This window comes from Anser anser (assembly GCF_964211835.1).
Source record: "Anser anser genome assembly, chromosome: 1".
Classification (NCBI taxonomy): domain Eukaryota; kingdom Metazoa; phylum Chordata; class Aves; order Anseriformes; family Anatidae; genus Anser; species Anser anser.
The window spans coordinates 119,954,583-119,967,506 of record NC_139720.1 but is presented as its reverse complement, the minus strand read 5'-3'; the positions used below and the strand labels follow the sequence as shown (position 1 = coordinate 119,967,506).

The window sequence follows — 12,924 nt, the reverse complement described above, 5'->3', positions numbered from 1 at the left end:
ATAGTAAATGGAAGTTGTAGCTCAAAACATTTAAACAGTTTTTAAAACAGATGTTAGCATTTTCTAGATAGAATTGACTCTGAGTTACTAAGTGTGGTATTCTGAGGCTATAGTGCATGCACCAGTGTTTTGCTTTATTTATTTGACTTCTTGATGTGCCTGCAAAGTCTGGTTTGTTTTACTGTTGTGACCAAAATCATCCTCTCCCAGCATAAAACACACGTCATCTCGCTACTTACCAGTGGCTTGAATGTAGTTTGTTGATCACCTGTAAGTGTTTAAGTACTTAAGAAACAGAATTGCAGGGTCTGTAAATTTTACATCCCTCTTTCATCCGTCATTCAGCTGTATTAAGTGTCACTGAGGGCACAGTTTGATACCAGTTGAGTCATGGGAGCTCGCATTGAGAGCTCCTGTGAACAAAGGAACAGTCGTGCTCAGTGAGAGGCCGTCCCACTCCAGGCCCTGTCTAGGGCAGAGTCCTGAACATGTGCCTGCAGAAGCGCATAGCAAGGCCATGGCTGAAGGGAGCCTGGTTAATTGTCACACTATTTGCTGGTTTTGTGTGTACGGCATTGACTGTTGTTTCTTGGTGCTGTCTTTGGCATTCTACTTGATCTACGGTCACGTGAGCAAAACACTTTTTCTTCTTCAGAACAGGAACTAAAATTGACTTTTCTGTTTGGTAGCCAGGGGAATGATGTGTATGATCTGAACACTTGACCTCTTGCTGATGTGCTCTGTGGGGAAAAAGCATCCTGTACCTTAAGTACCCACTGGTATACTGGGACTGAACTTCATTGATTCTTGCCTTTAAGTAAGACAATCCTTCTTATGTTCTAAAGGATATCCTTGTTTGTGTTGTTTTTGTGTTGTTGGTTTTTTTTTCCTCAAGTCCTTTGGGATGTTATTCCATGTGGAAACAAGATGTCAGTTTTACTGTCCTGATGTGCAGGGCCAAACTGGGTTCTCAGCCTTAACTTGAATACAGTTCGCTTTAATTAAAATTTCTTGGGCTTTAACCTTGGCATTTAAATGAGATCAAGACTCATGGGGCAACTTCAGCCATGGAAATGTGAGAAGAGGCTTTACTTCTGATCATCTGATGAGCCTTTCCATGTGAACCACAAGCTTAGGCTTACTGTTACACCTGGAAGAGTTAAATGTAGCCAGATTCTGCTCTTCATCAGTATGTCTCACATCTGTTTACATGGGAAACCCGTCCCATTTGCTGTTGAGAAGACTTCTCAAAAGGTGAAATAATCCACATTGTTTTTGCAGTAACAAAGCTATCAAAAAATTTTGCTCTTTACATCATCAATACTACTAGGCCTAGTTGTGTTTTTTAAGTGACTGAAAAAATGCTGATTTCTATATCCCCATTCTTGAATTACGCCACACATAATCATTATTATAATTCTTGTAACACATGAATTAGACACTTTCATTTCTCTCACATTATTGAACTTTGTTTTCCCCAGATCTTGATTCACATTAAGGCTTCAATCTTTGAATGTCCCTACAACTTTAAATTTTCCACAAGACTTCTGCATAAAGTCCAGAGTTACTTAAAACACAGGTGGAGGACAGTAGGATCAGGCTGTCACATCTCTAAATGTGTAATGCAAATTGTATTTGTTGATCAAGCAGCATGACACATCATTGCTTAAAAACTGGCATTTTCTGCAGCATTCCTGTGCAGTCTCTTCAGCATAGAATGCTGCATAGCTGGTACTGGACAATCTGAATGCATTTAGGCAACTCCTCCTTTGAGAATGCATTTAGGCAACTCCTTTTTTGAGACTATACTTACGCAGTTGAGAGCTGCGGTCCTTTTGCTTTCCCCTTGACCTGGCAGTAAAAAGGTGATGCTTTGTTCCAGTAGTTCATTCTCTGTGCTTTTACAGTTCGCTCAGTTCATGTGAGTGGTAGATGTAGGAGCTTCTGGCAAGTGAAGTTGCATACCAATAAGTAGATGTAGATTAGTCTTCACCTGTCTCAACATTATTTTGAAATTAAATGTATGTGTTTGTTCATTCTGAAGAAACTGAAGTATGTTTGAGGATATTCCTCTTTATTTTCTCATCTGATGTTGAAGACAAATAGAAGTATACGCTTCCATGGATGTTCCCAACGTTCCAGAAACTTGTGCTGCTGACTATCTTAATTTCAGACATGGCATGGAAAGATCAGTGAAAAAGGTTACTTGGCTAACCTGATTCTTAATGGCAGTAGTTTTAATTCCTGTTTGTTACAGTTGCTCAAAATCAGTCTGTGTCTTGAAAACTTGCATGATAAGGCATCAGTTACTTAAGAATTTATTATTTTGACATAATGTATTGTTACCTGATGCAGTTGTCTAAGTTCCAAATGCACTTACTTCTTTACTGGGAGAATAAATTAATTGTCTTTAATATAAATTATTTAAAATAAATAACAGTTTCTCCAATTGCAGCTGATGGGGTATATTTTAAACACCGTTGTATGTTAGGCACCTCTTGCTCTTCAGTAGTAGCTTACTGATGAGTTTGTATGAATCATGAATACGTTTCAATTTTAGTGCCTGTCAGTGTTAATGAGCAAGTTGCTGGGACCACCGGTTTTATTTTCTGATTACATAAATCATTTCCTCCTTCCTGAAAGATACAAGGCACAGAGAAGGAGGATAATGATAAATCTGTGGGGGTGTGTATGGAATGTAACTGCTGAATTAGGTCAGTGTTACACTTTTGGGAACGTGTTTCTAGATGAGAAGGTGTTCTGATTGAAATGAAGGAATAGGGCAGAAGGTCGGATTCCGAAGCCTAGAATTTTTAAACGAGAAGCACGTCACAACCCGTGTGATGAGTCAGTATTTATTAGGACTTGAAGAAGGCAGTTCCCAGAATCCTCTATGAAGCGAGGCTGCGATACCTTTCAATCTGAAGTTTGTACTGCCTCAGTTCTTGAACTTATGGTTCAAAAGCTCATCTTCTGTGAGATCCTGTTAAGATAGGAATGTATCTGCAAACGCTGGAAAAAATTCATTGTATTCGTTGTAAATTCTTAATACAGTTGTATGATTTTTAGAAAGCTGTGGTCTTACCTGTTGGGTAGGTTAGTATGCTGGGGTACATTGTTACCACACATCCAGTGGGTTTAGTACTGGGGCACATATTCTTGCTCATACAGCTAATCAGATCCATTTAAATAAAAGGTAGGGCTTTGGTAACGCACATGAATGATGAACTGTATTTTGAGGTCTGCTGCTGTCATCTGTCCCCGTGTACTTGCTTTTTTCTGGGATTCAAGAGTACAGGGAGCTCACCTGGGAGGAAGGCTCTCTGTTTTGGGGCATTTCAGCGACGTCTGAGGGAGCAAGCAGCCAAGGCATAGGTGTGCCACCACACTGAGCTGCTTCTCACACCTTGGCACAGAGGCCCCAGTGCAGGCAGAGCGGTGCCTGCAGTGGCCACATGGGCAGCGTGTGGAGTCAAAGCTGCGGTCGTCTTTTCCCGGTGTGACTAACGTGGCAGGGAGCCAGCAGAAGCAGAACTTCACCTGGAATTTTATGGCGGCTCAGCATGACGTAAAGAAACGGGAAGAAGCACGGCAAATCAGGATTTGCTTAGCTGGCAACCCAAACGGAATGTCAACGGGGTTTATTTGACTGAGTCTTCATAGCCTCACACATTGCTTGATTAACAGTGCACTAGTTAGTGTGGCAGTTAATAGGTGCCTGTCTCCATCCTGACACCGTATCAAGGCATCCATTCTCAAAGCCTTTGGATGAGGATGGTAATTTTTTTAACCACTGCTTAGTATGTTGAATCCTAGATCAAATATAGTAGAAATGAGGCAAAAACTAACGCAAAGTCTCCACAGGATTCAGCTGAATACAGGCAGTTAGAATTGTTTCTGTTGGGCTACGTGTGTGCTCAAAATGGGATGCCACTGAATCAGTTTACATGTGAATATGGACAGGTTAATTATAACTAGGTGTAAAGGTTAATCTCGGGCTGAGCCAAACTATATGCCTTGGTGAGTTTTAACTCTTTAACGTTTGAAATTGAATAATCTGAATTAAAGAAATGATTGGAATTCAGAATTTCACGGTTAATCGGTTCTACGGAATTGTAATTAATAAAACGTAATGCAGAGATTAAAGTAGTACTGTGTTCTGTGAGGGTGTGCAGTTCGATGCTTTCTCTACATCATAAATGGCTAAATTGGTGGCTAAAAGCAGGAGTGGTAAATGACTCCCTTCTACTACTGTTTAAAATACCTAAATTGATAATGATTTGTGCTTACAAAAACATGTTTTCTTTTGTAATTAGAAGGAAAATACCTCAACAAGGATATCTTTGAAATTTAAAATGTGTGGATACTGTAAGAAGCAATCAGACTGTTTATCGGAGGTGCAGGGGTTTTAGTTAGTAACTTCAAGCTTTGCAGCAGCTTTTGTATCTCTGAGTACATCTAGAAAATATTGGGGGGAAGAGGAGAGGGAAGTGGACAACCCTCACAGTTGTCCTTGTCTTAAGTATTCTGATGTGGCCAAACCAGGTGAACTTCTCTGAGGGTCCTGAAATACGCTTCTGTGAAGAATGGGAATATAATATCAGTAGTATGCATAAACTATCATGATTAGTGTGTAAAGTCACTAAATAGAAGGAAGAAGACACATCAGAAAGTCATTTTTGTAAATGTTCTGTATTTACTAGTGTCTACAGAATTCTGGGTATTTTTACTACACAGATCTTGTTTTAATCTGTGAATTTGCAAGACTGTGAATAAGTTGGTCAATGCAGCACTCGTTTTTTTCTGTCTCCTAGTTAAATTACATCATGTGCCTTGGGCAGAAATGAATTTACAAGAATGCTTTGCCCAGACTTTTCAACAAAGCACAGAGGCAAAATCTGAGTGTAAATCCATGCTTGCTGTAAGGTCAGTGTAACGGGAGAGCTGCAGGTTTGTCCTGGCTTAGCACTAGGGTGAGTATTCTGTGGTTTTGCAGTGTGCCAGTTCAGGTAATTACAGAAACTGAAAAATAATCAGTGTTTGTTTCTTCTCATACTCTGCAGTGGTTCCCTTGAGGATGAGTTGAGCAAAAGAATTAGAATCAGAAGGAGATGAGACGGAAGCAGCTTGCATGTCACGCAAGTTGTAGGGGAATCCCAGGTGTCAGAGGTCACTTCCTTGTGCAGTTTAGGGGCAACCTGGACCAGGATTCCACCCTTTTCTCCCGGCCGCTTTGCTACCTCAGTCAGTGTGCCAGCGCAAGTTTTTGTGTGGCCAAATTGCAGACCAGACCTGTTGAGGAAGGAGAGAGGTGTTTATTGTGGTCATAGAGTTGGCTTAGGGCTGTTGAAAAATACAATGTAAGTTGGCAGAAGTTTGATTTCATCGGTTTAAGCAGACACTTGGAAGCCTCAGTCAGGTAACGCAGGGGAACTGAGTGCACTGAACTGTGGTACAGCGTGTATTCACATGGTCGGAAACTTAGTCATGCTGATATTTTCTACCTAGCAATCTTTCTAAACTTCATCGGAAGAAAAATACTCGGAGGAGGGCACTTAAAAAAAGAACACCAATTAAAGCAAGTTAGTTTTTAAAGTTGCATTTTAAAAGTCAGTTTCATCCTGAAGAAAACTTGAGTTGGTAATGCCTTTTGCTCTAGATTTTAGCAGGCTTAGTAAATTCTGTAAATGTAAGTCCTGAAGGGTGGGGATGGATTACAATTGACTGTATTCCAAGGACACAGTTTTGTTCAGATGCAAGCATTAGTTTAGTGGCAATACTAGAGTTTTCTAAATTTGTTGGTGATAATAAGATCGGGGGCTGGGTAGAGGAGGAGTATTATATATGATCCAAATTTTCACTGTATTTGTAACCGGCCTTGCAAATTGGCACAATTTAGGAAAGAATTTTAAAGTGTCTTAGAGAAAGACAGCAACAGCATTGAAAAGGAATTGGCATGAGATGTTGTAATAAAACAATTACTAATATGCATAGTGTTACAGCAGAAACTTTAACTTGTTAACCTGAATAGAATAGAATAGTTCAGTTGGAAGAGACCTACCAAGATCTTCAAGTCCAACTGGCTGACCCAAAGTTAAAACTTACCAGCAGGGGCCTCATCCACATGCCTCAAATGTGAACAGGCATGGGGCATCAACCACCTCACCAGGCAGCCTGTTGCAATGTTTGACCACCCTCACAGTAAAGAAATCTTTACTGATGTCCGCTCTGAACGTCCCCTGGTGCAGCTTTGTGCCATTCCTGCACGTCCTCTTGTTGGTTACCATGCAAAGAGACCGGTGCCTCTCTTCTGTTCACTTTCCCTCCTCAGGAGGTTGCAGAGAGCAATGAGGTCTCTCTTGGCCTCCTCTTCTCCAGACTGGGCAACCCAAGTGTTCTCAGCCTCTCTTCACAGGACATGCCTTCCAGCCTTTTGACAACTTTGCTGCTCTCCTTTGGATGCTGTCAAGGACCTTAACATCCTTTTTATTATAGTGGAGCCCAGAACTGCATGTAATATTCATAGTGAGGCTAGTGAGGCCACACCAACACTAGAGATGGAGAATCTCTATTCCTGGCCTCTTTTGACCGGCCACCTGTGCTGTGTTTAGTGCACCCCAAAACTTGGTTTGCCCTCTTGACTTGCCAGGGCACACTGCTGGCTCATGTTGAAGCTCTTTTCTGAATATCTGCAACCAAGCTTCAATACCTGAAGGGAGGGTGCAAAGAGGATAGAGCCAGGCCCTTTTCAGCGGTGCCCAGCACCAGGACCAGAGGCAGTGGGCACAAACTGGAGCCCAGGAGGCTCCCTCTGAGCACCGGGCAGCCCTTCTGTGCTGTGCGGTGAGGAGCCCTGGCACAGGCTGCCCAGAGAGCTGTGGGGGCTCCTCCTTGTGGATCTCCAAAAGCCGCCTGGGCACGGCCCTGGGCAGCCTGCGCTGGGTGGCCCTGCTTGGGCAGGGCTTGGAGCGGGTGGCCTCCAGGGGTCCCTGCCAGCCTCACACATCCTGTGATGCTGTGAATCAGGAGCTTAGTAGCACCAAATCACTCTTACTGAAAGCTTACAGAATTCTTTCTACCACCCTACGTTTTTATTTTATTTTTTTTAACTTTTGAGTACTCTTGTTAGTTTCTGTAGCACTTAGAAGCCTGACTTGGTCTGGAAGATAACATGGTTATATAGTGCCCTGTGGTAGAGTGTGTAATTGTTTGTGTAACTTAGTACTTTTATTTTTGTTAAATTACTATATAGTAAATTAAATACTGAGTCTAAAATAAAATAATAGGTGTAAAATAAAACTTTTTTATTTACATGATAAATAATGAAGTTTAAATATGTAGCAATTATTGAATTGTTGGTATATCATTATTACAACATCAGTAAGTAAATCTAATGTCCCCGGTTTCGTATAATCTCCTAAAAAACTTGGTGGGGGTGAGATGAGCTTTGTAGTGGGCTTGAAAAGTCAACAGATCCAGGTTTCCATAGGCAAGTGCTGGAAGAAGGGAATACAGGTCAGATGCCCAGAATGAATACTGGCGTGCTTACAGAAGTTTGGCTGCAGACTCTCTGTTAGTCTTAACTGAGGTAGAAACAATCTCCCCTAACTCCCCTCAGACATCTGCAATTGGACACTGTTGGGAAGAGAATATTGGAAAAGATGACAAATGTGCTGGTTTATGCTCTTAATCAGGTCATGAGGTACACTTCTTTGTGGGCCTAGATCAGCACCTTGAATTCAAATTGAAAATCTACTGTAGCAGTTTAAGCACGATTGTGTCAGAGTAAACAGCTGCATGTGTTTGGATGTGTGTCAGTTTCTCAGTGGTGTAACAGTAATTATCAGTATAATTTTTGCTTAGAGTGTTAAAGTATGTTAAATATTTCAACTGTTACCTTTCGATGTCAGTTGTACTCAGTAAAAAGAAATACTAAGTCTAAAATAAAAGATCCTTTATAGCAGTATATTTCTTTTATGCATGTAGCAATATAGAATATCATCTTTTTTTTTCAGGTTATGCAATGGTCTCTGCAAGATGGCATGTTCTTGAGTTGGAGCTTTTTAAGGCAAGCATATGCTGGTACTTCAACTTTACTAAGTGGACTATAATTTCTTCTCTCACAACAACTACTTAAGCAGACAAAATTGCAAAGATCTGCCCTGTGTCGAGTATGACAGCCACGACTCGTGGCTCTCCGGTAGGAGGCAATGATAGCCAGGGCCAGGCTCCTGATGGACAGTCCCAGCCTCCCCTCCAGCAGAATCAGGTATGTTACTATCAAGTTATCTAGCAATAAACGAGTCGTTTCTTTACAAATGGCATTTATGACTTATTTGAACTGTGAGTTTGTATAGTCCTGGAGATGTCTAGTTAAATTAGCTATTCTTTTTTTCTTTACAGAAGTACACAAGAAATTTCAGGGATGAAGGCAGTGCTGTTGGCACATTAGGTACTGTTAGGGAGCATGCAAAAAATGCTCCCTTTTCAGGCAGTGGCATAGCTTTTTCAAGCATATTTATTTTGAAAAATAAGTGTTCTTGGAATTATATTGGAAGATTGCTCAGAACCGCATTGTTGTTGTGTCTGCCACAGACTGGTAAAGCTACTCTGTGACTTCAGTTCTGCAAAAGCACTTTTTGGATAAAAGAGCTTACGGGCATAGGTATCTCTTTATTATCAGCATCATCTGAGTCTGTGTTCATTGTACTTGACTACCTCAACCACATAGTGTTGGGGTTTTTTTTTGAACATGGTATCCTGCTTTGAAAAGAAAATTAAAAACTTTCAGATACGCTACATGATAATGTGATGATTCTTTTTTTTTTTGTCAGGGAAAAAAAAAAAGATGCATTTAAACATTGTGACCAAACCTGGTTAAAAGAAAAGCCACACCTTTTCATTTAATGCACTGTGAAGGTGATGTTTGTTTAATAGCAACCCAGTTGCTTGCTCTCTCCATCTAAGTGGAATGGGAGAGAGAATTGCAAGGGGAAAGTGAGAGAATTTGCAGGTTGTGATGAAGACAGTTTTAATAAGTAAAGGGGTGGAGGAGCAGGAAGTGATGCAAAAGCCGTCACACACCACCAGTCAACGGATGCCCAGCTAGTCCCCAGCCTGTTGCTCCCCTGGGGGGAAAACTGCCCTCAGTCTTATTGCCAAACATGACGCTGTATGGTATGGAATATCTCTTTGGTCACTTCAGGTCAGCTGTCCCAGCTGTGTCCCCTCCCAGCCTCTTGTTCACTCACAAGCTGCCCACTGTGGGGACAGAGTGAATATGGAGAAGGCCTTGACGCTGTAAGCGGTGTTCAGCAATATCTAAAACATTGGTGTGTTATCAATGCTGTTGTGGTCGCACATCCAAAACCCAGCACCATGTGGTCTGCTGTGAAGAAAATTAACTCCATGCCAGCCAAATCCAGTATAACGTGTTTAAAAAAAAAATCTTGAGGTTTTGGTCTTTTTGGTCCTCATTTGTCTTCTGATCTTGCTCTTCTGATCTGAACCTTTATTTTCAATTTGTTGACAATCCATACCGTTTCTGTGCACAAATAAATGTGCATCTACAAAATACATTGTAGTTTGCACAGCCCATCAAAATGGGCTTAACTAATTGTGTGCTTGGAGGTTGGTTATTAGTCAGCTGCAGTAGTATTCATTTTAAACATTTTCAGAAAATGTTTTCATGATCCTTCTGTGCTGTTGCTGAAGGTTTTCTACCTAAATTATTCATATTTTCTTCAGAAGATATGTAAAAACAGAGCATCCATGTAGTCTGTGTTCATCTTCTAGATGGGTGACTGAAAGTAAGTCTCAAAAAAAAAATCCTCTATGGGAAAGTACATAAATTCTTAAAACGTTAAGATAAAACAATAAACATGCTGTATGCTTTCTATTATTTTTTGTTAATAGATCTAAAATCAAATTATTTTATTATACTGTATGATAATAGGTGTATAGTTCAAGTGATTCTTTGAAATGTAATGTGAAGCAAAAAGGCAAATAAGTGGCACAGAAGTACAGATGGTACTTAAAAAGTGTTTTCTACATCAATTTTAGACGTCTTCACCTGATTCTTCCAATGAGAACTCCCCAGCTACCCCGCCTGATGAGCAGGGACAAGGAGATGCTCCACCCCAGCTTGAAGATGAGGAGCCTGCATTTCCACACACAGACCTGGCAAAGTTGGATGACATGATCAACAGGTACTTTCATACTTCATGCCTTTTTTTTTTCCAGTGTGTGCAGATTACTTGTGCAACTATCTTGACAGCAGAAGTAGGATTTGTGCATTTTTGTTTAACTGGATTTCTTGAATTTCCTTATTGTATTGGATTAGAGCTATAAAGAGAGGGTCAATATTTTTTTGAAAAGTAGAGTCTTCATCAGGGCTTTTAAAAATGCTTATTTTTACCCTATATTACAAGCTTTACAAAGGATTGAGGATTCCTGATTTTTAAGGAGAACAATTGAATTATGTGGGTTTGTTTTATTTTGCTTTTGAATATAGGCCTCGATGGGTTGTTCCTGTATTGCCGAAAGGGGAATTAGAAGTTCTTCTAGAAGCTGCTATTGACCTGAGTAAAAAAGGTAAGCTGAAAAAACAATGAATGATTATTGGACCACTCAAAGTCTTTGCTTGTGAGAGTTCTTTTGAGCTCCTGGTGGAGGCTTAAAAGTTCTTAATTATTACCATTACAGCCCTGGTGTGAGTGGTATGCAGAACCCTCATAAATCAGAAACTTTAAAAAAAAAAAAAAAAAAGACATCAGTGTAGGTAGAAATTAGGTACTTCATGCAGTATGAGTAGCGAGGTTGAAGAAGCTGACAGCAATAAAAATCTTGTCATTCCTGTCCTACCTGTTTTCTGTATTCGGTTAGATATCAGACCTACTGGGTTTGGTCTTCATAACAGATACTAAAACTCAAAGATTTTTTTTTTGTTTCTAAAACCAAGTTTCTTATCTAGCTTTCCAGACATCTTGCCATGCATTTTTGTTCAACTTTGGCATATACATGCTTTTGAGAATATTAGAGGAAAAGTTAGAATATTAAACAGCATGACTTAGTAGTAATTCTACCATACTGCTTGCTGTAGCTAACTTACTTGGAATTAGGATGGTTCCCTGTCAGGATTGTGTATATATTTGCTAAACTGACAAATTTGACCCATGTTGTGGAAAGTTGTGTTTCTGGAAGGTTGTTTTGGACTCTTGTTCTGGACAATATTTGTAGCTCCAGTGTTTGTGTAATACCTCAAGTCAGATAAAAATACTTTTCTCGGGTATCTATACTTACCAGCCAGTCGTGTTTTAAATATAGTGACATACAAAGTGCTTGTTCCTTACTCTGACATAGCTAGACCAGGATGACTTCATTTCTATGATGATAAAGGTTATTCTTAGGCAGTTTCAAGAATAAAAAGCTGGCTGTGGTCATGAAATTCTTGGTTATCCTGATTTATTTTCTATGTCTTTTTTTGCTTTGGAGTTCTCTCTGGAGAAACAAAAGATAGGCTGCACCCAGGTGATCCAAAATAAGTTAATTATACACTGTTGCTAACACTGATTTATCAGCTGGAGTTGCATTTGGAATTGGCTTTCATTGCATGTAGTGAGATCTGGCAGGGATTTTAAGGAGAGTGTAGAATTTTTAAGAGATCGCACCTGTTCAGGAACAAAAGAAATGGCAACTTGCAGAAAGAAAATGCACCCTTTACCAGTGCCTTACAATTTCTTTTGCTTGTGATTTATGAGAGAGGAGATGTATGTATTGCGAGCTGTTAAGTCATGAAAACAAAACAACAACAACAAAAAAACATAAAAACATGTCAGTGCAATGCAACGAAGTAATCTGAGCAGAATGAGATTCTTGGCTACTCTTAACATCATAGTACTTCACAAAAGCATCATACATAGCTGAAAGTTCCTGGTCATCTGTTTCTTTCCTCTTGAAGCTGTGAAAAACAGTGGAAATCTAAGCATACACTTTATGCAGTATGATTTTATTAAGTCAGTGTCCAATTTTGAAAAGTGCTTCTGCATTGCTGTGTAACTATTGTTCTTCTTGCCCTCTAAATTCCTTTGTGTGGTCATTCCATGAAGGCTGTTAGAAATAGTTGCTCTTTAACTGTTACAGTGTTGGTTACATCACAGATTTTATTTTTCCCCTGATACTTGAAGTTATACAGTGGCGAAGATGGCACTTTCTTTTTAAAACAAGTTTCAGTTCTCAAGGCATATGGTAGGTTGCTCACTTGCTGTAACAGACACTGCTTTTCTAGTTCAGAACTTGGCTGACACTGTCTGTTTCCAGAAGTAATAAAAGCGATTATTATGTAAATTTCTTAACTTGAAAATGTGTTTTGCTATCTCAGTAAGATCAGAAATTGGACATCTTGCTACCTATCTATGAACGTTTTTTTTTTTAACCTGAGGAGTTCTGTTTCAAAAGAACTGAAAGCAGAAATTGAAAATTAACTAGCTGCTAAACCACATACATTTTTATTGTGATCTGTAACTCATTAGAGCCCACTGATTTTATTTTTTTAATCAAGCACCTTTTTCTGGTGGTTAGAGTTCTTAAGTAGCTTTTATTCCTGATGTTGCCAGTGGCCATCGGCATTGACTTTCTGGAGTGACTCTGGAGTAAGTTCTTTCATTGTGACCCTGTCTTTAGGGTGATGTTTGCATCCTCTTTAAATTGTTTCAGGAACTAAAATGAAAGGAACTTATCAGAATTGAAAGTATTTATTAAGAATAAAATTTCATCGTTGTTATGTTCAAGTGCGAGGAGCAAATTTGACAGAGTAGTATGAATCCTGTCTAGACTGTGACTTGCATTATTCCTGGCAGATGCGTTTATTTATGGAAGATTATCTTTTTATGTGTAGACATCAATGGGTTATTCTTCATTAAGCAA

At 39.7% G+C, this 12,924-nt stretch overlaps 1 protein-coding gene across 4 annotated transcripts in view; it reads left to right on the top strand.

The window, feature by feature from the left end:
- Positions 1-12,924, top strand: part of USP9X (ubiquitin specific peptidase 9 X-linked) — a 102,106-nt gene that overhangs the window by 18,260 nt on the left and 70,922 nt on the right. For all 4 annotated transcript variants that reach the window (XM_083821160.1, XM_083821158.1, XM_083821161.1 and 1 more), the window contains exons 2-4: positions 8,016-8,269; positions 10,063-10,208; positions 10,514-10,593. In XM_083821160.1, the coding sequence (XP_083677286.1) occupies positions 8,174-8,269; positions 10,063-10,208; positions 10,514-10,593 (322 nt within the window). In that variant the 5' untranslated portion in view covers positions 8,016-8,173. The remainder of the gene's footprint in view (positions 1-8,015; positions 8,270-10,062; positions 10,209-10,513; positions 10,594-12,924) is intronic.